We start from the raw sequence: 23,985 nt of genomic DNA on the forward strand, positions 1-23,985 counted from the left end.
GACGCGCGGAGACAAAGAGCTGCCCCCGCTACCCCGCGCCGCATCTAGGCCGCCGGGCGCGGGGTCTCGGGCCGGGCGGGGTCCCTCCAGCCCCGCCTCCCGCCTCCCGCCTCCCGCCTCCCGCCTCCCCTCCGCCCCCGCGGGGGAGGGGCCGGCTTTGTGCCCGCCGCGCCGCAGCCCGCGCCGCAGCCCCCGCGGCCGCCGGCTCCGCCCTCCGAGCGCGCGCGCTCCAGGTGAGGGGCCTGCGGGTGGAGGGCCCGGACCCCACCCCTCCTCTGCCCCGGCCCTCCGTCGTCCCGCAGGCCCTCGCCTGACGCGCAGGACGGACCCCGGCCGGGGGACCCCCTCAGCCAGGCCGGCCCCGCCCTCCTTGTCGAGTCCCTGGCGACCCCCCACCCGGGTGGCAGCGGGTGCTGGGGAGGGCCGCAGTGTGCGGGTTGCTGGGTCGCGGTCCCTCCTTCTCCCGGGCCTCAGTTTCCCCGAGCGGTTCCTGCGCATCCCGGCCCGCCCCTCCCCTGCAGGCGCCGGGCACCGGGTCCCCTCAGGGCTCAGACTGCGCCTCCCCTCCTCCAGCGCGGCTTTGTCCCCTCCAGCCGCGGCCTGTGGCGCCCGCGGCACCATGATCTCGACCAAGGAGAAGAATAAAACCCCGAAGGACAGCATGACGCTTCTGCCTTGCTTCTACTTTGTGGAGGTGAGCGGCGGGGTGGGGGAGTGTCGCGCTGGTGACAGAGTGCAGAGGCCTCGGTTTCGCCTGCCCTCGCCCCGGGGGCTCCCTCGCTGAAAAACGGGGGCGGGCATGGCCCGCCTCAGCCTAGGGTCGGGGCACAGCCCGGGTGCCTGGGGGTTGGAGGGGTCGGAACACTTGGGCTCTGCAGGCCGTGTAGGAGTTCGGAGGCGCAAAGGGGTGTTCGGGGCTTTAAAAGAGCCTGGGCGAATGCTGGGGAGGCGGGGCCTTTATTCTCGGGTACAGGCCAGTAGCTCCCTGGAGGGGCTGGAGCAGGGTGCTGGAGACCACGGGTGGAGGGCGCTGGGTGTGGGCGCAGGGTCCTCCTCCCGCGTAGGAGCTGAAGTCAGAGCTCTCCTCTGCTCAGGGTGGAGGTCAGTGCATTTCTCCAAACTGATCCAACCGGCGGGCGGGCACGTAGTGAGGGCCTTGTGAGCGTTTACAGAAGAAAAGCTCCTGCCACCTGGCACTGAATGAGTGCTAATGATCCTGCTGGTGGCGTGCATCCACACTTGGGTGTTAAGCACCTAGTTTAGCTATGACGCCCCCTACCTGACAGGCCAGGAAGCCCAGCTGCTGTGAGGGGCCCCGGCAGGGTGGAGGTGAGCAAACACCACCCCCACCCAACCTGGTGCAGAAAATCTGATTACTTTTCAAATTTGCATTTCCATCACAATAGGTTAGACTTTCTCAGTGTCACAAGGGCGTGGCACAGGAGCACCTTGCAGGCAGTCCCCGCCCCCTTCCCCGTGTCCTTCCGGAAGGCATTTCGCACGCATTTGAGTCCACCAGCTGTGTGGCCCTTCCCCTGCCACCTTTTGTTTATTTGGTATTCTTTTGGTGGGGGGAGGCAATTAGTCTTAAGTATTTATTTTAATGATGGTGCTGGGGTTTGAACCCACAACCCCTGCATGCTAAGCATGAGCTCTACCTCTGAGCTCTACCCTTCCCCCGCCTATCGTCACCTTTTAAAACACAAGTTTTAAAAATGCTCTTGCCGTTTTTTAGCAGCGATCTTTGCTTACCATCCTCCCACAAAAGGGCGCCCATCCTTTCTCACTGCTGCATAGTGCTCCAGCACTCAGGCACTGCCCTCAGCTAGTTGGGTGCTTGGGTGCCGCTTGGCCTTTTGTTTGACACACATTCCTGTAAGGAAACTCTTTAAACCCTTTGGCCTGTGTCACCCTGCAGAAGAGGGAGCTTCTGTGCGGGACACATCCCTGGGGAGCAGCGTGTGGTCAGTGGGGAAAGACCCCAGATTCCTCCCCTGGAGCCTGCAGCCTTCTGCCCCCGGACGTGTGACTGTTTCCCCATGATCATGCCTGCTCCCGTGTTAGTGAAAACCGTATGCCAGCTCTGGTCTGCATGTCCTTTACCGCCAGTATGACATTCATTTTTTTTTTTTTAAACACACGCCCCCAAATCAAGCCTGTTGGCACAACACAGTGAGTGTGTGTGGATGGTTTTCCTCTAGGGCACGTAGGCTCTGAGGAGTTCCAGGTTTTCAGCTGAGGGTCTCTGAAAGCAGTGAGAAGTGGGAGGTGGGGTTCAGGAGGGGCATACAGACCCTCGGGGGATGGTGGGCCCAGACATGGGGCCCCCGTCACCCATGCTGCCCCCAGGTGCCACCTGTTCTGCCTACAGCCTGGCCTAGCGCGGAGGAGATGTGGGCAGAGGGCTGGAGGTGGGCCTCGGCTTGGGAAGTCACTGGCGGGGGTGGGTCTTCAGCAGCACCCTCTGGCTGAAGGATTTGAGGATTTTAAGGCTGTAGCCAGGCCCCACCTGCACCCTCTCTGCGGCCTGACGTTGTCTCCCCAGCCAGCCAAGTCATGTAGAGAGAGCATCTAACGACAGCTAGTATGACTGACAGCTCCACATGGGCCAGGTCCTAAGCACTTTCTGTGTCTTTACTCATCCAGTCCTCTCGTTGAACCCCTGGGGGGTGGCCACTTGATGGTTCCCGTTTCCAGCTGGGGAAACTGAGGCATGGGGAGGCGGTGGAGCCAGGATCAGCACCCAGGTCGGTGGCTCTGAACCACTTCACTCAACTGCCTTGGGCCTCATGCCTGCATGCAGCAGATGCTCAATAAATGCTTCTGGGACTCCAGCCCAGCTCCTGCAAACCCAACTTTGGTGTGTGCCCTCTGGGAGCCCCCGATTCAGGGTCGAGGCCCCTCTCGAGGTGCCATACAAAGCAGGAGTGGAGGTGGGGGCTTCCTAAGGCATCTGGGCCCCGAGAGGCCCACACACTCTCTGGTCCTACAGTGCCACCCCACCTGGCTCCTGGGATGTTTAAATTTGAGACCCTTGAACCAGAGGGAGAGGAATAGGATGCTGGGAGGGTTTGCTCCCCTCAGAAGATTCCACTGGAATCTGCCCAGTGGTTGTTTGCAGACTGAGTTAGTGTGTGAGTGCACGTGTGAGTGAGTGGAAGAGTGGGTGGGCAAGTGTGTGTGTGAGTGAGTGAGTGCGTGAGTGAGGTGTAGATCCTGCCCTCCTGCCTTCCTCCGCGCCATGTCTGTGACTTGGTGAAGCGCAGCTCAGCATCCTGACCCTCAATCTCCCATCAATTCCTTACTGCTGGTGGGAGCAGGAGGAACATTGTGTGTGCTGTTTGCCCGGTTCCAGGGGGCACATGACCAGGGTGTGGGGAAGGACAGTTGCATGAATGAGGGACTCAGTGAATTCATTCATTTATTCATTTATTCAGCACCTGCCATGGGCCAGATGCCCACCGTCTTGGAACTGACTGTGAAGTTGGCACGTAGGGGTCTGGGTTCCGGAGGAAATAAAGCAGTGCAAGGGGGATAGGGAGACTGCTGCCAGGAAGGGCCCCTCCAAAGAGGGCCAGGACTCCAGAGGGATGTCTGAGTGCATCCATCCATCCCTGAGAGGAAAGGCCCAAAGGTGGAAACCTGTCTGTTGTTTCTAGGTTGTTCAAGATAGCAGGAGTGGCTGGAGGGGAGAAATGAAAGAAGTGATGGTGGGTGGATGGATGAGTAAGCGGGTGGAAGGAAGGAAGGAAGGAAGCAAGCAAGCAAGCAAGCAAGCAAGCATGAATAGATGGATGATTGGCTGGTGGATCGATGGATGGATGATGGATGGGAGGATGAGTGGGTAGGTGGGTAGATGGCTGGCTGACTAGTCAGTTGGCTAGATAATAAATTGATGGATGGATATTGGAAGTTGATGGATGGGTGGGTGTTTGGATGAATGGATGGGTGGGCTGATGGATGGATGGATGTTGGGTGGGTGAATGTGTGGATCTGTGGTCTGATGGATGGATAACAAATAAATGGATAGATGTATGTTGGAAGTTGATGGATGGATGGATGGTTGGGTGTTTGGTTGAGTGGATGATGGATGAGTGGATGGGAGGGCTGGTGGATGGATGGGTGGGTGGGTGGATGGAAGGAAGGAAGGATGATGAGTGGATGGAAGAATGGTGGATTGATGGGTGGGTAATGGAAGATGATGGATGATGGCTAGAGCAATGGACGGGTGGGTGGATGGATGGGTGGGGGGTCAGATGGATAATGAATAAATGGATGGACGGATGGTGTTTGGATGAATGGATGATGGAAGGATAAGTGGATGGGTGAATGAAAGGATGATGGATGGATGGATGGATGGATGGATGGTGGATGACTGGATGGGTGTGTGGGTGGAAGGACGAAGGGAAGGAAGGAAGTGTAGGTAGATGGACGGGTGGGTGGGTGGGTGGGCGGATGGATGGATATTGGAGGTTGATGGATGGTTAAGTGGATGAATGGATGATAGATAAGTGGGTGGTTGGTAGATGAATGGGTGGGTGGAAGGAAGGAATATTGACAGGTGGGCTAGTCCATGGGTTGATTACGGGTGCAGAATGTCTCTGGTGGGTGGGTCACTGGATGGATGAATGAGATGACAAGTGGGTGAACTGCAGCAGGGACAGGTGCACAGGTGGGCGAATCAGAGCTGGACTGAATCCATGAGCACAGGACTCAGTGAATGAGCGCGGGGTGACCCTGGCCTGTCGTCCTTCTGCAGCTGCCCATAGTGGCGTCCTCCATCGTGTCCCTCTACTTCTTGGAGCTGACCGACCTCTTCAAGCCGGCCAAGGTGGGTTTCCAGTGCTACGACCGCACACTCTCCATGCCCTACGTGGAGACCAGCGAGGAGCTCATCCCCCTGCTCATGCTCCTCAGCTTGGCCTTTGCTGCGCCTGCAGCCTCGGTGAGTCCTCGTGCGGGGCCGGGTCAGCCTGCGGCGGGGGAGGGGGGGGCGCCGGCCGGGAGCCTGGCTGAGCATCTCCCTGTCCGGCAGATCATGGTCGGCGAGGGCACGCTGTACTGCTTGCAGTCCCGGCTGTGGGGCCGCAGTGGGGGCCCCGGTGGGGCCGAGGGCAGCATCCACGCCGGCGGCTGCAACTTTAACTCCTTTCTTCGGAGGACAGTGCGGTTCGTGGGTGAGTCGCCTGCGGCTCCTGTCCCCGTCCCTGTCCACGCACTGAGGTTGGCGGCTCCGCCCCAGCTCCCGTGCCGGGCCCTGACCCTCCCCCTCTGCCCCTGCAGGCGTCCACGTGTTCGGCCTGTGTGCTACAGCCCTGGTGACCGACGTCATCCAGCTGGCCACAGGCTACCACGCGCCCTTCTTCCTGACGGTCTGCAAACCCAACTACACCCTGCTGGGCACGTCGTGTGAGGCCAACCCCTACATCACGCAAGACATCTGCTCCGGCCACGACACCCACGCCATCCTGTCCGCACGGTGAGCGTGTCCAGCCCCCGGCCTGGTGAGCGTTCGGGGAAGCTGAGGCCCAGTGGGGACCCAGAGCCGCTGGGACTCACCTGCACTGCACGCCTCTTGCAGGAAGACCTTCCCATCCCAGCACGCCACCCTGTCCGCCTTTGCTGCTGTCTACGTGTCGGTGAGTCCCAGCCCACCCCTCCCCGGCCCGCCCGCCCGCCCGGCCCGCACCCTGACTGCCCGCCTGCCCCACCACAGATGTACTTCAACTCTGTCATCTCGGACACCACCAAGCTGCTGAAGCCCATCCTGGTGTTCTCCTTTGCCATCGCGGCAGGCGTCTGCGGCCTCACCCAGATCACGCAGTACCGCAGCCACCCCGTGGACGTCTACGCGGGCTTCCTCATCGGTGCCGGCATCGCTGCCTACCTGGTGAGGGGCTGAGCAGGGAGGCACAGGCATCCCGGGGGAGGTCTGATGGGGGAGGCTGGCTGGAGAGGCAGGTCTGAGGGAGGGAGGAGGCCGGCCCTTACCCTGGAGGACTCTGCTGAGTCTTGGAAGCTGTCCCTTGGAAGCTGGGTCAGAACTTCATGGGCTCAGACTTGCCAGATGTGCAGAGGATGACCTGAGGCCCCACAGGGAAACACGTGGACTGCCCTCCTCTGACCCGCCTGTCAAGTCTGCTGCCCAGTGGGGACCCTGGCCGCTGGTCACCAGCCGCTGGCCTCACCACAGCCTGCGTCTCACCCCCAGGCCTGCCACGCGGTGGGCAACTTCCAGGCCCCGCCTGCAGAGAAATCTGTGGCCCCAGCGCCTGCCAAGGACGCGCTGCGGGCGCTGACCCAGCGGGGCCACGACTCGGTATACCAGCAGAACAAGTCCGTGAGCACGGACGAGCTGGGCCCACCTGGGCGGCTGGAGGGCGTGCCCCGACCCGTGGCCCGCGACAAGACCTCACTGGGCAGCCTGAAGCGGGCCAGTGTGGACGTGGACCTGCTGGCCCCTCGCAGTCCCATGGGTAAGGAGAACATGGTGACCTTCAGCCACACGCTGCCCCGCGTCAGCACACCCTCGCTGGACGACCCCGCCCGCCGCCACATGACCATCCACGTGCCCCTCGATGCCTCACGCTCCAAGCAGCTCATCAGTGAGTGGAAGCAGAAGTCGCTGGAGGGCCGTGGCCTGGGGCTGCCGGATGAGGGGCACCTGCACGCGCCCGCGGAGCCCATGGCAGAGGAGGAAGAGGAGGAGGAGGAGGAGGAAGAGGAGGAGGAGGAGGAGGAGGAGGAGGAGGAAGGGGAGGAAGGGGGTCCAGCCCCGCCTTCACTCTACCCCACCGTCCAGGCCCGGCCAGGGCTCGGGCCGCGGGTCATTCTCCCGCCGAGGGCCGGGCCACAGCCACTGGTGCACATCCCTGAGGAGGGGGCCCAGGCGGTGGCTGGCCTATCCCCTAAGAGCAGCGCGGCCGTGAGGGCCAAGTGGCTCATGATGGCTGAGAAGAGCGGGTCCACTGTGGCCACGGCCTCTGCCCAGCCCCGTGTAGCCAACCCGCCCCGGCTGCTGCAGGTCATTGCCATGTCCAAGGCACCGGGCGGGCCTGGCCCCAAGGCAGCCGAGACGGCCTCGTCCTCTAGCGCCAGTTCCGACTCCTCACAGTACAGGTCACCGTCAGACCGTGACTCAGCCAGCATTGTCACCATCGATGCGCATGCACCTCACCACCCCGTGGTCCACCTGTCTGCGGGTAACGGGCCCTGGGAGTGGAAGGCAGCTGGTGGTGGGGCCAAGGGGCCGGAGGGCCAGGGCGGCTATGAGCTGGGGGACCTGGCTCACGGCTTCCGCGGGGGGCCCAAGCCACCAGGCGTGTCCCCAGGCTCGTCTGTCAGTGACGTGGACCAGGAGGAGCCACGGTTTGGGGCCGTGGCCACCGTCAACCTGGCCACAGGTGAGGGGCTGCCCACCCTGGGAACGGCCGACGGGGCCCTGGGGCCGGCCAGCCGGGAGTCCACGCTGCGGCGCAAAGCAGGCGGTCTGGTGCTGGGCGAGCGGGAGGCCTCGGCTGGGGCGGAGGCAGAAGCCTACTACCGCAAGATGCAGGCGGCCCGCAGGTTCAAGGACTGAGGGCTGGGCGCAGGGTGGGCGGGGGTGGGGAGCACACGGGGGCTGTTCCCCAAGTCCAGACAATAAAAGATGGCCCTGGAGTGTGGCTCTGAGTCCTGTGGGCCCAGCAAGCAAGCTCAGCCTCCCAGCAGCCCCACCACTTGTGGCTGGGAGGTGGCTCTGGGGAGGGGCCCCCTTGCCTGGGGGCTGGGGCTGCTCAGTGGGAGGGGCCCCAAGGCTGGCAGAGGCCCCATGTCTGTTCTTCACCACCCACATCCCCAGCAAGCCCCCGCCCCCAGCCCCCAAGGTAGAAGTGGAGACAAAGCAGCTGAATTCACAGGAGAGACAGCAGTGAAACAAGCCCAATGAGGGAGATCAGGTGCAGGTACAGAGAGTTTATTCAAAGTCCAGTACAGACTGGCCCAGCTGCCTTCTACAATGTGCCAGGAAAAAAGAGCCTACGGAAAAGGTAGGAGTTGTTATAAAATTGCTTTAATTCAGTTCTCTCCACATTACAAGCTGGCGGCGGGCAGTGGACTCTGCCTGCTCCCCTTACAACACTGAGCCTGTAACCGCTGTTATCAAAATATACATCTGTCACCATAAAAAACCGCGTGTGCTGCCCCTTGTGACTTACAACAGGTATAAAAAATTATAAATATTTACACCCTTGTTCCACCCGACATGGAAACTCGGGGCCCAGACCCCGAGGGAGGGCCGGCTAGCATGGGGCCTGTGCGCGGGAGCCCCTTGGACCCATGAGTGCAGGACGAGGCAGTTAAGACCGGAGGGCGGCTGCCCCAGCTCCTGGGGTCCCAGCGTTAGAGGCAGACAAAAAAGAAAAAGAAAAAAAAAAAAAACAAAAAAAAAACTTTGGTCCAAAATTTGCAGGAAAAAAGAAACCCTGAAAGTTGAAGAGCGCTCGTCCTCCCTGACCGAGGACCGTCGGGTGTAAGGCATGCGGGGGCCGCCCAGCCGGCCACGGCGTCTGCCCCGAGGCTGGATCCTGCCCTGCGACTTCGTTACAAGGAATAAAATAACAGTATACAAGGTCATACTTGCTGGAGAAACTTTAGATTACACTCATACCATTTTTATCTTGCTATATAAAAAGTTACCTAAAACTATTTCTTTTGCATATAAATGAGAAAGATTAGGATATTTGGTCAACTGGAAATATTGCTAGGCACAGAGTCTGCAGCTGCATCAAAGCGAAATACAAAGGTTCCGGTGAAAACAAAGCCGAAGCGCCAGGGGCATGCCCTGGGGTCTCGCCCTGGGACTTGGGGGGAGAATCACACACTTGATTAAAGGATCCGGGGTGTCGGCCAGACTGGCCACTCAGCCTCCTGCCACACCAGGCACACGATCCCAGCGGAGGCTGGCCCCTTGGGCCCCAAAAGCCCTCCACGCCTGCTACCCCAAGAAGGCCCTGCCAGAGCAGCGGGTTTAAGGCACGAGAGAGCCGCGTGGAGGTTTGGGAGCACGCACCCCGCAGCTGCAGAAGGCACGGGCGAGGGGCGGGGAGCAGGGGGTGCAGGCAAGGACTGCACCCCATCTCCCCTAGGTGAGCAAGTGAATTAGATTTAATTTTTTAAAAACAGGTAAACTGATTTCTCTTAAAAAAATAAAATCTCTGGTCTTTTAAGGTCACTTCAGCTGCTTTTTAAAGTGGCTTTTTTCTGGAATGACGGAAGTTGTGGCCAGGCACCTGGCAGGCTGGTCCTGGGGGCCTAGATGGTGGACTTGGAGAAGGACACCCGCAGGTGGTGGTTCTCGCCCAGATCGTGGTTGTGCAGGTCAATGAGTGCCTGGATGGCCTCCTCCACCGAGCCCATCTGGATCAGGGCCATCTTGCGGTCCTTCCTGCAGATGGAATGTGTGCAGTGAGGGGCGGGGAGGCGGATGGGGACGCAGGTTGGAGACCCTGGGGGGGGGGGGGGCTCTACTCACTGGAAGAACTTGAACCCCTTGACGACCCCGCCATTACTGGAGAAGAGCATCTTGAGGTCGTCCTCAGACACGGAGGGCCTGTGGGAAGGAGGAGTGAGTCCCAGGTCCTGCCCGGAAAGGGCAAGGCCCGTCCCTCCAGCGGGGGCCGAGTGGGGCTCTGAGACCCTCCTGGAGCACAGCAGAGGGACAGCCCCGCAGCAGCACTCACGGGATGTTGGAGAGGTGCAGGGTGGCGGAGGGCGGGAAGATGTTCTGGAAGTTCTTGGAGCCGGGCTTCTTGAAGCGGTGCAGGGGCGAGTTGCCGTAGTCCTTGGTGAGGCCCTGGTCTTCCTGGCCCTCGCGGGGCAGCTGCACATTCTGGTGCTTGGAGAGCGTGATGCGCACTGGCTTCCCGTGCAGTTTGTGCCCGTTGAGGTGGCTCAAGGCTGACGAGGGGACACACGTGACCCTAGGCCCCCAGTGCTCGCCTTGCCCCGCCCCCCGAGCCCCCACCCGCAGCCGCCCTTACCCAGCTGGGCCTGGCTGCCATCGGCCATCTGCACCAGGGCGTTCTCCTTCTTGTTGAACAGGATCTTCACCCGCTGCACGTCACCGTACACGCCTTCAAAAGCACGGGGACAGGGCACTGAGCCCCCGGACCCCACGGCTGCCTCCCGCCAGCCCCCACGACCCACACACCCCGCACAGGGCCGGCTCTTCCCGAAGGTTTGCTTATTCTGCCTCTGGGCACCTGCGTCTAGTCACAGGGAGTTACCAGGAAGGCTGCCTTCAGCAAAGAAGCCGTAAACTCCAGGAAAAGGCCAAGTGCCAAACGACCATCCTCTGCATGCTACCCACACACTTACTGCCCACGGCATGCGGGGCAGTGCATGCTCAGGTCCAGGACGTGCGCAAACCGCAGCCCAGACCTCACGAGCACACCTCAGGGCAGGACAACAACCTCAATTACATGAAAACAAGGTAATAAAAGTGTGAACGATAACATACCGAAAAGAATAAAGAGGCTTTGGGGTGTGACTCTCTTTAGAGGACAGCAGAGCAAGGCAGCGGAGGGACAGGGAAAGGGAGAGGTCAGGGGGCGAGTTGCCAATCGTCCACCACGAGGAGGCAGCCCCGCAGGCGTGCAGGTTGATGGATGATGAAGTTGTCAGGATGTTAATATTCAAGGGCAGGTTGGTTTCCGGAGAGCAGGGTTTGAGGGGGAATTTTTTTTTTATTTATTTATGGTTTTGTTTTGTTTCAAGCAACAACAGGAAGCAGAAGTACCGTGCAGTCAGTTGGCAAAGAAATTCCGGATCAGGGCAAGAAAAAAAATTGGGAAAGGGGAAGGGGAGAAAAGAAAAAAAGTAGCAAAAACACAGGTCAGTAAATACATAAGAAAACACGCTGTCCCATCAGTCAAGACCACACACATTACGAGCCACGCGCTGGGCGGGCGGACGGCAAGAGGGCGCCCCCTTGCCGCCCTGCTCGCTTCCCCGTAACCAGGCCCTCCAGAACCTATCTCCTGGGGCTGCTGCCAGCCTCCTGGGGCCTCCCGGCCAGGCGCATGTGGACTGGCTGTCGGTGGACAGTGTTGCCAGGAGCTGGGACAGGGCTCAGAGGCTGAGTCCTGGTGCCGGTCAGCAGGCGTGAGCAGCTCCTTTCAGAGGACACCCGGTCCTCCAGGAGCGAACTGCTCTCAGACTTGATCACTTCACCCCCGTACCCCAAGCTGAACCTGTCCCCCAAGACAAGCAGGGGCCCTCCTGCCACCTCAGGGACTGTGGCTGGCGCCCCTCCCCAGAGGCGCCTGCAGGCCTCTGCAGACTGAGGCTTGTTGGGCTCCAAATGCCAAGGTGGCTTCCCTGCACCAAGTAATCCAGCTCTCACTGCTGTGGAGTTAGAAACGTACACTGAGGTGCTGAGGCAAACAGGACAACTCCAAGCACTGCGGGAAAGGAGGCTGCAGGGAGTGATGCCAGCGCAGAGAGGACAGTGACACCACCGCTAGGCCCCCAGCGCCCAGGAGGCAGGTGGGGGGGCTCAGCCTGCACTAGAACCTGGGAGCACAACTCCCTGCTCCCTGCCTTTCCAGGAGGAACGGCCTGGAGGGAGGAGCCACGTACCTCGGGGTTGAGGTTGCTGACCAGCAGGACAGAGTTCCCTGCCCCCGCCAAGCCAGGGATGGCGATCCGGCCTGCTGCTGCCGCTGCCGCTGCCGCCGACGGGATGGCCAGAGGCGCCAGGGCCCCATGCACATTAGGAACAGAGAGACCTGGGGAGGGAGAGGCGGCCAAGTGAGCAACCCGCCCCTCTCCCACAGGGCAGACACGAGGCCAGGCCGCCCTCATGCACGAGGACACGCTGGAGGTGGTGTCGCTCTCGATCCCATGCCCGCCCGTGGCCCGCAGCGCCTGTCCTCACAGCACAGGTTGTGCTGGGTTTGGACCCGTCCACATGCGCCAAACAGCACAGGAAGCTCCGGCCCCGCGGGCGCCTCAGCCAGGCGCACATGCGGGGGCCCTCACCATGCAGACGGCACGCAGGGCAGGACGCAGCAGGCTAGGACTGTCACGCGGGTGGGTGGGAGAGCGCCTGGCCCCCAGGCCCCAGGAGGGACTCCTGGGTGTGCCCGCCCGGCTCACGCCACTCCGCTTACCGGGCCACTGAACCGCACCCACTAGGGACACATCCCTCCAAGCGCGTGCGCTGGTCCTCACTCGTGGCTTGAAGGGAACCAGACCAGAGACTGCTGGGTTAGTTGGGGCTCCGCCCGGCCTGGCCTACAGCTGCCCTGTCCAGGCTCCATGGGGACCCAGAGGCCCGTGCCCAGAAAGGGGGGGCTCCCGCAAGAGCGGACGTGCGGAGCCAGTGTGGAGTAGGGGGTTTGAGTACCTGCAGCCTGAGGGATGGCAAAGGTGGGAGGGAAACCAGCTCCTGCATACGGAGAGGCGGACATGATACCTGGCGCACCTGGAAACACACCAGACCTGAGGGTGGCGCCCAGGCCTCCACGGCACATCTCCCGGGCCCGCCTCCTGGGCGCGCGGCCTTACCAAAGGCGGCGGCCACGGTCTGATCCAGCGCTGGCTGGCTGTCGCCAGAGGGCAGGTCCGGGCGCGTGTAGTCACGGCTCTTATCGTTGTTGTACTTGACGTTCAGGCTGGTGAGCTTGGAGAAGTCGATGCGCAGCGTGCAGCAGGCGTTGTAGATGTTCTGCCCGTCCAGCGACAGCTTGGCGTGCTGTGCACTCATGGGGTCGGCGTACTGCAGCAGCGCCTGGAACTGGTTGTTCTTGGTGAAGGTGATGATCTTCAGGACAGTGCCAAACTTGGAGAAGATCTGAGGGAAGAGCACATGTGGTGGGTCCCGCCAAGGCAGTGGGCCCTGCAGCCCCAGCCCCACCTGAGGGAAACCCACCCACTCACCTGGTGCAGCACATCCAGGGTCACCGGGTAGAAGAGGTTCTCCACGATGATCCTGAGCACCGGGCTCTGTCCAGCCATAGCCATCCCAGCGTCCACCGCTGCAGCAGAGGCAGCCAAGGCCAGGTTCCCTGACTGGACCGAGTTTACAGCCTGCAGGGCTGCCTGGGCCCGCTGTGGGGGGAACAGCTTTGAGTCCCGCTGCCCCCAGGCTCGCTGTCCCCCACCCGCACCCGAGGGGCACCGCACCGCCTGATTAGGAGAGCTGTCGGTCTTGAGCTCCTTGTGGTTGGAGAACTGGATGTAGATGGGCTGGCCCCGCAGCACCGGCGTCACTGATGTGTAGTAGTTCACCATAGTGTTGGCTGCCTCCTCCGTGTTCATCTCAATGAAGGCCTAGTGTACACAGGGTGGGGTCAGCCAGGTCGAGACCATGGAGCCCCGCTGCCCCAGGGGTGGGTCTCATACCAGCCTTGTACCTGGTTTTTCCCTTTCAGCATCAGGAGGTTGGTGACCTTCCCGAAAGGCAGCCCGAGGGAGATGACCTCCCCCTCGGTGACGTCGCTGGGGAGCTTGCGGACGTGGATCACCCTGGAGGGCACGCCTGCACTCCTGCTGTCCCCCTTGAACTTCTTGCTGTCGTTTCCATTTGCTGCGGGGAACAGGGTTCAAGTGGTACCGAAGCCTTCCCGGGAAGCGAGGTAACCCCCCCTTGGCATCAGCTTCCCCCTGCCCAGCTCTCAGGAAAGCAGGGCTTGAGGTCAGAGGCAGAGAGGTGGTTACCTGTGGAGGCCGAATTGCTACTCATGATAAACGGGCCGTTAGTGACGCAGGCAGAGAAGAGCTCGTCAGATCCCCGCTGCAAGAGAGGGGAGGGCTAAGTGGGACTCCAGGGCCCTGGGCTGCAGCCACCCCATGCCCAACTTGTCCTCCCCGTCCCCGAGGTCCTCTGGTCCTTCCCAGGCCCCAACACAGCCCCTCCCCTACCTGCGTAGCCTGGGGGCTTTCCAGAAGCAGGGCGGGGGGGGGGGGGTGGACTGGCACGTGGCCCCATCTCCACCTTCCCTGTCTGGACACAGGGCTCAAGCTCGCCACTCCCGGGCTGTGCTTCACCCGCGACGAGACTGTCCCAGCCCACAGGACAAAGCCCCCTTGTCACACTGCAGCCACCGGCTCGGCTGCAGGAGCCTGTCCTACTTTCCAGCCATCGGAGGAAACCAGAGCCTGACAACCAGTAACACTGCCTCTCCGGCGGCAGGGTGAGGACTCCCTGCGACGCCAGCCACTAGTCTTCTTTCCAGAAACAACGTGTTTTCTCATTAGCCTCAATCTAATTGAATCATTAGCTGGAGCCTGGGCTTAGAACAGGCAGGCGTCCCTCCCGCCAGGGAGGACAGAGCCCAGACCCAGGTGGGGCCCTGCCCCCAGGAACAGCAGGGCTAGAGCCCATGGGGCAGGGGCTCCCCAGCAGGGAACTGGGAACCATTCCTCAAACAGGGTCCGTGGTGCAGGTAGGGCTTCCCACTCCCAACCCGGCCAGAACACGAAGACCTGGAAAGACCGGCCCAGCCTGGGCCTCCAGCTCTCAGAGGAGAACCACCTCCCTGCCTGCCCCCTTCTTCCTCCAACTTGTCCCTTCTCAAGGACACCTCCTCTCTGCCCTCCCCCAGACGGCCAGCAGCAATGTTCCATCTGGGCGGGAGCCCACCTCCCCGCGATCCAGGCCCAGAACCTCCTGCAGCCCTTCCGATCATCAGCACCCAGACCAGGCATGGCCTCACAACGCTGGGAGTCACAGGATTCCCCGACTACCAGGTTACCTGCCGAATATGACTCTGAACCCAGACCCAGGCCGAGTGAGCATCTCCTTACCCCCAGCTTCCCACCCTCAGCATCCCTGCAGTTCATGGGCCCCCGGCTCAGACTTACGCACGGAGAGCCACCAGCCCTGACCTGCAGCAAGGTCCCCGCCCGAGCACGGAAGGAGCTGCAGGGCTCAGACTTGGGGCCACTCAGACCAGGAGAGAACACGACTGGGACACAATCTAGGATTGCCTGAGAGGGGGACTTTGATACAAATGAAGCAAAGTGTTAAAAACCACCAACCAGTCCAGCCTGCCAACCTGCCTCAGGGCACCAGGCCGGCCCCTGACTGGACAGAGGGCCACACAGGAAACCAGGCAGAATAGAGCCAAACCCCAGGTCTGAGGGGCAGGACCGTGCCTTCCGTGCTCAGAGACCGAGAGCCCTGACTGTCCCCTCCCCATCCCCCTCAGGGACGCGGACCCCTTATGACGGACAACGCACCCACGTGACTCCCATACACAGATGCACAACCTCAGAAAGGCACCTTGGCACCAATCTTCAACCAGTTGACAGGAATGTTCTAACACACATCCTGGCCTGGCTGCCCCCACCTCTCCCAGCCCTGAGCACAGGGACCCCAGGTGGAGGCCAAACCAGCAGCTCAAATGGACGGCCCACTGGGGCCCAGACACACGGCAGGGAGGGCAGAACCCCGAGGGGTGTGGGCAGGTCATGCACTGAGACCTCGCCGGGCCTTGTGAGGACCCCACCAGAACCAGGACCACCGGCTGGAGGGCAGGCCACAGGGGCGGGCTCTCCCTACTCCAGCAGACAGGACAAGCCCTGCACGTGCCCACTGCAGGCCAGCACTCGGGAACCTCTCTCACAGCACAGCTGGTTCTGAACTGGAGGCGGGGGGTGGGACCCAGGCTGCCTTGCTGGGGGGCAGGGCACAGGGAGCCTCAGGGTCTCCATCCTGTGCAGGTCTGATCCTGGGAGCAAAGGTCCCCAGGGAGCGTGATGGACCCACAGCCCGGGGAAACTGGCTCCCACAAAAGCAGGGAGCAGAATCTCTGTGACTCTACAAGCACTCTAGATTAAAGTCCCTCTCCCGCCTCCCAGCAGGTTTTATCTGCAGGAAGATCAGGGTGGACACTGCAAGAAGACAAGACTCCACCTGGGAAAACTGAAACCCCACAGCGGCCCCACAGCCAATGGACCAGAAACCAGCTGGCTGCCTGCTCAGGACACCCGAGCCACCTGCAGCAAGCTCAGGGAACAGGGCCCAAGGGGACCCCCACCACAGCCAGGACAGTGCCGAGTCAACCAGCTGAGCAGCAGTGTTTCCCACAGCACGGCTGTCCCATCCCCAGGCAGCGAGCCTAGCTCCTGCCTCCCCTCGCACTCCTGCCGCCCCCGCCCTCATCGTCTAGGACACTTGAGGACCTGTGCGTTGAGGGAAGAGTGCCTGACTTTCTCTACCTCAAAAAACGTACCACTTTTCAGAACAAAAATTACCCGGACAAGGGCGTCATTAGAAGTGCACTCCACTTACCCCGGAGCGCCCACGTATTCTCCAAGCCCACTGCTCACCCCACAAGCAGCTTGAGGTGCACACAGATTTTGACTTTCTCCACATCAAACCAAAGACAGCCCCCCTGCACACCCCACAAACCGTGAGTTGTGTGGTCCAGGCGGGACTGGTCAGCTCTCGATTCCAGAGCAGGGCAGAGGGGTCATGAGCTAAAGCCCGAAGCACCTTCACTGCCGAGGGGCCACCCAACCCACCCGGCCTCGACTCCCCTCGCCCAAATGCAAACTGGATGCCATCGGAGGACCGCTGGCGGACGAGGCACCGCACCGAGCTCTGCAGCAGGAGCTGATGGGCCTCAGGGTCATCACAATCAAGAGGAAGTCAGTCGTGAGTGCCTACCTTTGTACCAACTGCTATATCTGGGACGATGCTGCAGAGAAGAGAAAAGAACAACGTTAGGTAGGGGAGCCCACAGCACCTCAGCCGGCGGGAGGGCCGGCCCCGCCTGGATCCCCAGAGCCCAGTGTGGGTTCCTCCAGTCCCTCCATCGGAGGCCTCCTCTAACTGGAGAGCTTTGGGCAGGAAAGTGAGCTGCCGTCCACTTCGTCTCAGCTTGAAAAGGCGCCATCATTGTCCTCCAGCTCCCCTCCCCCGGCAGGCCCCCGGCCCCACCCCCCGACCTGTCCCACCACAAAGCCACCCCCCCCTTCAAAACCCCGAGGAGAGACACTTGATGCTTATTAAGCTTCAAGTGCTTCTGCTTGCTTTCTAGAAACGGGAAGTGCTTAGGGAATGTTTACTGAAGGGAAGACAGGCTGGTAGGGGGACGAGAGGGGCGGCACGATGGAAACGACCAGATACGATTAACGTGAGTTACTCATCAACCTGGTTCCGCGTGACTGGACTTTCTCCCGCTGAGGGCCGCGCTGCAGGAGGCGGGGCGCCTAGCACCCAGCAGAAGAGCCCTCCGAGGGCTTCTATGTGGCAAACAAACTGGCGATGTCCTAATGGCTCAGAAAACGTCCAGAAAGAGAACTTACCCAGCAACACCCCTCATCAAATCACCTGGTCACCAAGGCCTGGCCACCCATGACCAGAGCCTCCCACGATGTCACACGATGCCCCCTCACCCAGCCAAGCCAATCCTGGGGCCTCTGCCTGCGGGATTCCCCCTCCAGCCCTCAGGGAAGCAAGCCTGCGGCACCAGGACCCTCGGCTCCTCCGTGGGGCACTGAGCCCTAGCCCGCTCTGCACCATCCTCGCCAACTGCCTCCGCTGAAGGACCTCCACCCCTCCCCTACAAAAACCTCATAGGCTAGTGTCAATGGACTTTAAAAACCCTACTGAGCCCCCCCCCCAAAAAAAACCTCAGAAAAACAAAGAATGAAAAGCATGCAGTTTCCCAACTGTTAACCCAGGCCGACTCGCAGCCTCAAACTCCCAGGGAGGGCCTCAAACACAGGAAGTGCTCTACGTAAAATGGCCTTTTCGGAAAACGTTTTCAAACTTTCCAAAGAGAAGGCAGCCGAACAGAACCTGCTCCCGCATGGCCAGGCCTGGCTGCCTACGTAACCACACCACCTACAGAGGCTGCAGAGGGGACCCGGCGCCCCAAACTGCGTCTTGGGGAGACGACGTCCCTCAAAACAGTTCAAGGAGAAAAAACCCGAGAACTGCACCGGACTGCCAAGGACACACCACCCCCGTCGAGATCCCCCACAGGGCTCCTGAGCGCCCCCCGCTCGCTGGCTCCGGAAGGGGTTCTCCGGTGAGTCCATCCAAGCCGAAGCGGAAAGCAGACCACGAGGAGATCAAGTTCCTCTTGCTGCAGCAATTTTTCTAAAAGGCTGGCCTTAATTCATCCTGAAACCTATCATTTCAAACCCGAGGCACCGAAAGCACGTGACCCTCCGGGCACTTTTTAACCGTCCGCCCGCGCCCAGAAAAGCAGAGGAAGGAAGAGCTTGTTAAAAGCTCCCGATCAGAAATGATCCCACTAAGGCCTCAAAACCTTCACTGAGTGCAACGCGGAAAGTGCAACCCTCCCCGGGCAGAGACCTAGCCCCGCGCGGCCTGGCCCTTCCCAACTCCAGGTCGGCGGAGCTCCCGCGGCACCTCCGCACCAGGGAGCGGATTCTGCTCCGGGGCCGCCCCGCCCCCAGCGCGCCCGGGGCACCGCGCCCGGGGGCGCCACACCGGACGGCCGGGCAGAAACAAAGCGGGCGGGCGGGCGGGCCGGGGCTGCGGAGGGCCCGCGCCCTTCCGGGCAGGAGGGCGGCGTCTCCGGCCGCGCCCGGGCCGGCGGCGGGCGGGGGAGGCCCAGGGCAGAGTCCGCGCGGCGGGAAAGGCCGCGCACGCGCACCAGAGCATACGGGACCTCGAAAGGCCGCGCACGCGCGCGGGGGTCCCGGCGGGGCGCGCGAAGGGGCTACCGGGCGCGGGAAGGGCCACACGCAGTGCGCCAAGGCCGTGCAGGGGGCCGGAGGTGCCACACAGAGCGCCAAGGGCGACGCGTGCGCGCGGGGCCCGGACAGGAAGTGGGAAGGGCGCGCGGCCGCCGCGTGCGTTCGGGACGGGCCGCGTGGACACCGGAAGCGGGCAGGGCTCGGCCCTGTCGACCCCCCCCACCGACCCCCGCCGCCTCACTGCGCTGGGAACCTCTCCCCGGGCAGCGCCCGGGCCCAAAGCCGGGACGGGAAGAACACCGGAGGCGCCCGGGGGCCGAGGTGGAGGCGGAGGGAGCGGCGCGCCGGGACCGTCGCCCCGAGGAGATCGGGACGAGGTCGAGGGGAAGGCTGGAGCTCGAGAACGGCGGCGGGGACCGCGAACAAACACTACTCACCCGTCCATTGCACACACAGGGAACCCGCGGAGGACGGAGTGGAGGCGCCGGAATAGCAGGAACCGACCCAACGGCTCCGAGTTATAGACTCACAAAATGGCGGAGACGCCCGAACACGTCCCCCGCGCGCTCTGCCCATTGGCTCCCGCCGTGAAGGTGGGCGGGGCGAGAACCGCCGGACCTCGCCAGCGCCTCCCAATGGGTGGGAGTCCCCTCGAGGGGGTGGGATCAAGAAGAATGGCAGGCGACCATTGGAGAATACGGCCGTCAGTCAGGGCTCAAGGTGGAAACGACCCGGGAAGTCTGGGGAGGAGAGACACGGTGAAACCACGTGACGACGCCCGAGCCAGTGGGCGAGTTACCCTCCTGCGTGGGAGAAGCCATTTTGAGAGTGGGTACGTGGCGGGTCGGGCGGCGGGAAGCGTGTTTCCCCCAGGCTGCCGCCATCTTGGAAACGGGCAGTGTCCACCTCCACCTCGGCCGTGAGGGCAAAGGGAGGTGCGCCGCCATCTTGGGGTTGGGCAGGAAACCTACAGGCCTCCATGTTGCTTGTGGGCATCTGGCAGAAGTCTGATTCGAATTCAGATGTTACTCCTAGGTTAGCACGCGGAAAAGTGTCGGCGGCTCAGGGGTACCGGGGCTGTTTCCCCTGCTGGGCACCAAGCCGGCAGCACGATGTGTCAGTGGCCGCTCCATACTGTTCTTCGTTCGCCCCAGCTTAGTGAAGCCTGAGCACGGTCCCTTCCCCTGACTGCAGGGATGGGGAAACTGAGGCCTGGGGCGCAGATGCCCGCACAGGGCCCGGCGCGAACTGAGCAGGTTGACGGGACGCCCAGCGTCGGGTCTGGTCTCTGTCGCAGCGGCAGAACTCCCCGAACATATCCTGGAGAACGCTGCTTCCCAGAAGAGCTACAGGGTTGTGGTGACAGGGGTGCCCTCGGCAGAGGGGCCGGGAATTCGGGGCAGGCTGGGTGGGGAGAGTCAGGCCAGAGCCTGGGAGGCCGAGTGGCCATGTGGACCCCCAGCGCTTTTGGAAGCACCCAAGAGGTGACAGGCATCTCGGGCTGGCGCGGTTCCCAGCGTGGAGTAGACGTTCAATAGAGGAAACGGGAGTGAACACTGTTTGCTGTACATCTCGGGCTGAAGGGGGTTTTTAATTGCCCCAGCCTGTGACACTTCCCGTGTCCCTAAATCGAGGTGAGGCCAGTGCGCCTGCCCCTCAGGTCGGTTTTAGCGGGAGCGGAGTCGTGGCAACCGCGCCGGTCCGGGCCCGCGGGCCTGGACGGAGCCCGGGAGCCTAGGAGTCTGCCGCTCCCGAGCCAGAGGGCTTTCTCGGATTAGGGGCGCCTCCCGCCCTGCGGCCCTTGGCCCTCGCTTTCGCCTGAGGCCGTCTGCTGCCCCAGAATGGCTAATCAGGAATGTCCCGGCGGATTTAGGAGAATCCCTTTCACATTCCTGTGGATTTGCTCCTTCCAGGACTCCCATCGGCCTTCTCTCTGGGTACCACCAGGGCCAGCTGCTCATCTCGGTTGCCTTGGTGACTGGTGCCAGGGATGGGCCCCTTGACAGCGGGGAGGATGGTTGGAGACGCCCAGAGGGAGAGGAAGGGGCAGCTGACCCTCCGCCTGGTTCCCAGAGTGGATGTAAACGGTTGGTCGGACGGTATCACGGCCCTGCCAGGGCTCCTGTCTTGCTCAGTGTGAACCCTCAAGCTGACCTTGTGGCCCCACAGACCCCACGTCTCCAGCCATTTTGCTGGTTGCTGGCCTCAGGTACACAGGCCTCCTTTGCAAGGCTGCACCCTTTTGGAAGCTTCTTCCCTAAACCTGCAGGATTCGCTCTCTCATTCCCTAACTTGGGGCCTCTGCCCCCGGGTCCATTCCTCAGAACAGCCTCCCTGGAAGGGTTGAGGATTTCCTTCTTGCTCACAGAGCTCCTCACTATAAGCTGATCAGCTAGAAAGCGCTGGGACAGGAGGGGGGACACAGCCCCCACCCTCACCAGAATCCACGTTGCAGGTGCCACAAGCCAGGTTTATTCTCGCTTACTTCTGGAGGCCAGAAGTCCGAAACTGAGGTGTCATCCAGGCCCTGTCCCTCCAGAGGCTCTGGGGGCGGGACCTTCCTGTGGCTTCCAGTCCTAGGCCCTGGTATCCTTGGCCTGTGGACCCGCCCTTCCAGTCCCTGCCTCTGTTCTCACGTGGACTTAGAGGTCACGGGGATAATCCAGGCCCTTACACCTGCAAACCCCCTTTTCCCAAAGGACATCACGCTTCCAGGTTCGGGGGTCAGGAAGTGGACACATGGTTTCAAGAGCCGCCTGTCGAACCACGACCCCCCTGGGACCGGGACCAGCCTCACAGAGCTGCTGGCAGGCCCTCCACGATTGCAGGGGTGGGGGAGCAGCTCCTCTGTCTGCACCCTGCTCGCCCCAGCTTTGCCAGCCAGCTGCCTCTCATCAATGATTGATGGAGAACGAGGGCGTGTGATCATCTTGCAATTGTTAAAGAATTTTGAAAAGGATACTTCTCTGTGGCAGGAGCAAGGAGGTTGGGGGGGGCCAAATGAGGGTGGAGGGCCAGCATCCAGCGTCCCCAGGGGTTGGAGGCTGGGTCTTGTTTCTCTTTTCTGATCCGATGGAGGTGCCTCTGTTTCTCCCCCTTTGTCAAAATAAGGAGCTGCGCTAAGCCTGTGTCGTCTTCCTCCCCATGGGCTTCCCCTCCTGTTTCGAATGGAAATGGCTGAATAGTTTCAGAATGTTTGTTCCTGTGTTTGTTTATTCATTGCCTTGATTACAGGCGTGAGAGATGGGGCCAGGGGCCAGGGCAGGTGGGTGTGGGCTGTATGTCTCCAACCCCTCTAGGCCTCCCAGTCTCTCTGACCCATTGTCCAGATTTCTGTTGGACTGATCTGGGCGTCTCAGCATCAGAGAGGCTCCCGCAGCCCCTCCAAGTGGAGCCCTGCCCTCCTCGCCCAGCTCGGGCAGAACTGAAAGGGTTTACTCTACTCTGAGAATCTTCACCTCTGAGTCTGTCTTCTACCGCCTGATGGGATCCATCCAGGAGCAGCTGACTCCCCTACCCCTCATTAGGGTGGGAGCCCCTCCTCCATGACCCCAGCCAGGTTCTGCTCAGCCCAGCCTTCAGTTCCCAGAGGGACCGCTGTCCTGCAAGGTGGGGTGTTCCCCAATATCCTTCCCCTGAATTCTCCTGGTCAAGGCTTTTCCCGTCGCGACCCCATCAGGGTGCAACCCCTCCCCTCCCCCAGCCCCAGGCTCTCATGCCAACGTACAAACCTTATCTGCTCAAACCAGCAGGCCAGCCTCCCCCCTCCCCCACTGTGTCCCCAGGTCCTGCCTGGGGCTGGAGCTGTCTCTCCATCCTGAGCACCACCCCTCACCCTAACCCCAGCCCCAGCCCAATCCCCACCCTGGGAGCTTAGCAGGGCCCTCCCTGCATGCTTTCCTGTTTCAACTCTGATCCTCTGAGTAGGAGACCGGTGCCCAGAGGATGGAGACACCCTGTGTGGAGGGTCCGGACAGTGGGTTACCACGCAGCTGTGACGAATCGTGGGCACCAGCCAGGGAGACCTCTGTTCCACATACACGCACGAAGTTCAAGACCAAGCAAAACTCACCAAACGATGCCACAGATTGGGGCTGGGGGCAGGTCACTGCCGGGGTCAGGGGCTGAGAAGGGCAGGTCGGAGGCTGCCAGGGGCCCTGGGACGTTCTCTGGATCTGGGGACTCAGGAACCCCATGTGTGAAGTGCTTTGTGATTGGGGTGTTTAGCTGACGTGGAAGGTGCAGCTCAGTAAAAGTTCTACTTAGAAAATACTGTTGATTCTCATTATTTGCACAGTCAGGGTCCATAACGCCCACAGCAAGCATCGGGCTAGTAAAAAGGGAACCACAGCTCCTGGGGTAAGTGCAGGATCAGGGTCCCAAGAGTCTCTGGTCACAATGTCACCAACCCATTTTCTGCTTAAAGGCACCTTACTGAGCACATGTTGTCGGTTCAGCAGTGTCAACGCTGCAGAATGGTGTCTGCCAGACCCCCCAAAGGCACTCCACAGCCTTCTTGTGCGCAGGGACACTTGGGGACCTACTGCAAGGGCAAACTCTCCCACAAAAAGCACTAACTGAGGAAAACAGGGCACTAAATCAGCAAGAAGAGGACCCTGGTTTCCAACCTGAGCAGCATCCAGAGGGCAGAGCCGCCTGGGCTCCCCTCGCCTGGGCATGGATGCCATGGCGTGTCCCGGAATGACCACACAAGTGCTGGGAGCCTCGATGGACAATTTAAAAATTTTTTCACGAATAAATACAAATAAGCTTCAGGGAGTAGCTGAATTCACAAACACTGAAGCTGGGAGTAGTAAGACTCTGCTATACTTTGAATCTGGACCACCCAGGGAAGCGTCACTGGCCCTGGGTGGCTATTTAAATCCACGTTAATTGCAGCAAAATGGAATGAACCGTTCAGACCCCAGGTTTCGAGCACTCAGCAGCCACAGGCCAGGGCGGCTGCCTTCTGACAAGCCGGGGGCAGCGCTGTGGTCACGGCAGGCCCAGTGGGCAAGGCTAGGGGGCAGCTGCGTCTGTGCATTTCTCTGCTGTACCCCTTTGCGGGACCAGAGCCGCTGCTTCCCAAATGCCCCGCGCAGCCTCTCGAGCCCTCATGCTTGCCGGGGGCTGCGGCTGGCACTGGGCACACAAAACTGAGATCCAGCCACACTGTGGGTCCTCTCACGGATGCTGTATCTGTGTGTCGGGAGAGGTGCTGGAGGATGGAGGATGGGGCAGGGCCCTGCAGGGACCCTGTGGGATTAAGGAGGGCTTCCTGGCGGAGGTGTAGCAAATGTGATCCCAAAGCGGTGAGTGGAG

General features: G+C 61.4%; 2 protein-coding genes and 1 long non-coding RNA gene across 5 annotated transcripts; 2 read left to right on the forward strand and 1 right to left on the reverse strand.

The window, feature by feature from the left end:
- Positions 1–48: 48 nt before the first annotated feature.
- PLPPR3 (phospholipid phosphatase related 3) lies at positions 49–8,161 on the forward strand. Its single transcript, XM_032466179.1, has 8 exons — positions 49–233; positions 574–694; positions 4,760–4,945; positions 5,036–5,177; positions 5,284–5,479; positions 5,582–5,639; positions 5,717–5,890; positions 6,212–8,161. The coding sequence occupies exons 2-8, from the start codon at positions 620–622 to the stop codon at positions 7,577–7,579; spliced, it is 2,199 nt and encodes a 732-aa protein (XP_032322070.1). The 5' UTR covers positions 49–233; positions 574–619; the 3' UTR covers positions 7,580–8,161.
- PTBP1 (polypyrimidine tract binding protein 1) lies at positions 8,034–19,199 on the reverse strand. Of its 3 annotated transcripts, none has more exons than XM_032466180.1 (14): positions 19,101–19,199; positions 16,658–16,688; positions 13,702–13,777; positions 13,398–13,570; positions 13,168–13,314; positions 12,922–13,092; positions 12,550–12,835; positions 12,389–12,466; positions 11,620–11,768; positions 10,499–10,532; positions 10,020–10,112; positions 9,720–9,936; positions 9,512–9,589; positions 8,034–9,424 (listed from the first exon to the last, which is right to left on the reverse strand). In XM_032466180.1, the coding sequence occupies exons 1-14, from the start codon at positions 19,106–19,108 to the stop codon at positions 9,292–9,294; spliced, it is 1,674 nt and encodes a 557-aa protein (XP_032322071.1). In that variant the 5' UTR covers positions 19,109–19,199; the 3' UTR covers positions 8,034–9,291. The 3 variants fall into 3 exon arrangements, with proteins under 3 accessions (XP_032322071.1, XP_032322072.1, XP_032322075.1); XM_032466184.1 differs by lacking the exon at positions 19,101–19,199 and adding an exon at positions 17,144–18,437 and having other exon boundaries at positions 9,205–9,424; XM_032466181.1 differs by lacking the exon at positions 12,389–12,466 and having other exon boundaries at positions 9,203–9,424; positions 19,101–19,137.
- LOC116659085 lies at positions 18,713–22,933 on the forward strand. Its single transcript, XR_004314394.1, has 2 exons — positions 18,713–22,272; positions 22,591–22,933. It is a non-coding gene; the product is annotated as an uncharacterized LOC116659085 (long non-coding RNA).
- The last annotated feature ends 1,052 nt before the right edge of the window (positions 22,934–23,985 follow it).

Source organism: Camelus ferus, chromosome 22, assembly GCF_009834535.1.
Source record: "Camelus ferus isolate YT-003-E chromosome 22, BCGSAC_Cfer_1.0, whole genome shotgun sequence".
NCBI lineage: Eukaryota > Metazoa > Chordata > Mammalia > Artiodactyla > Camelidae > Camelus > Camelus ferus.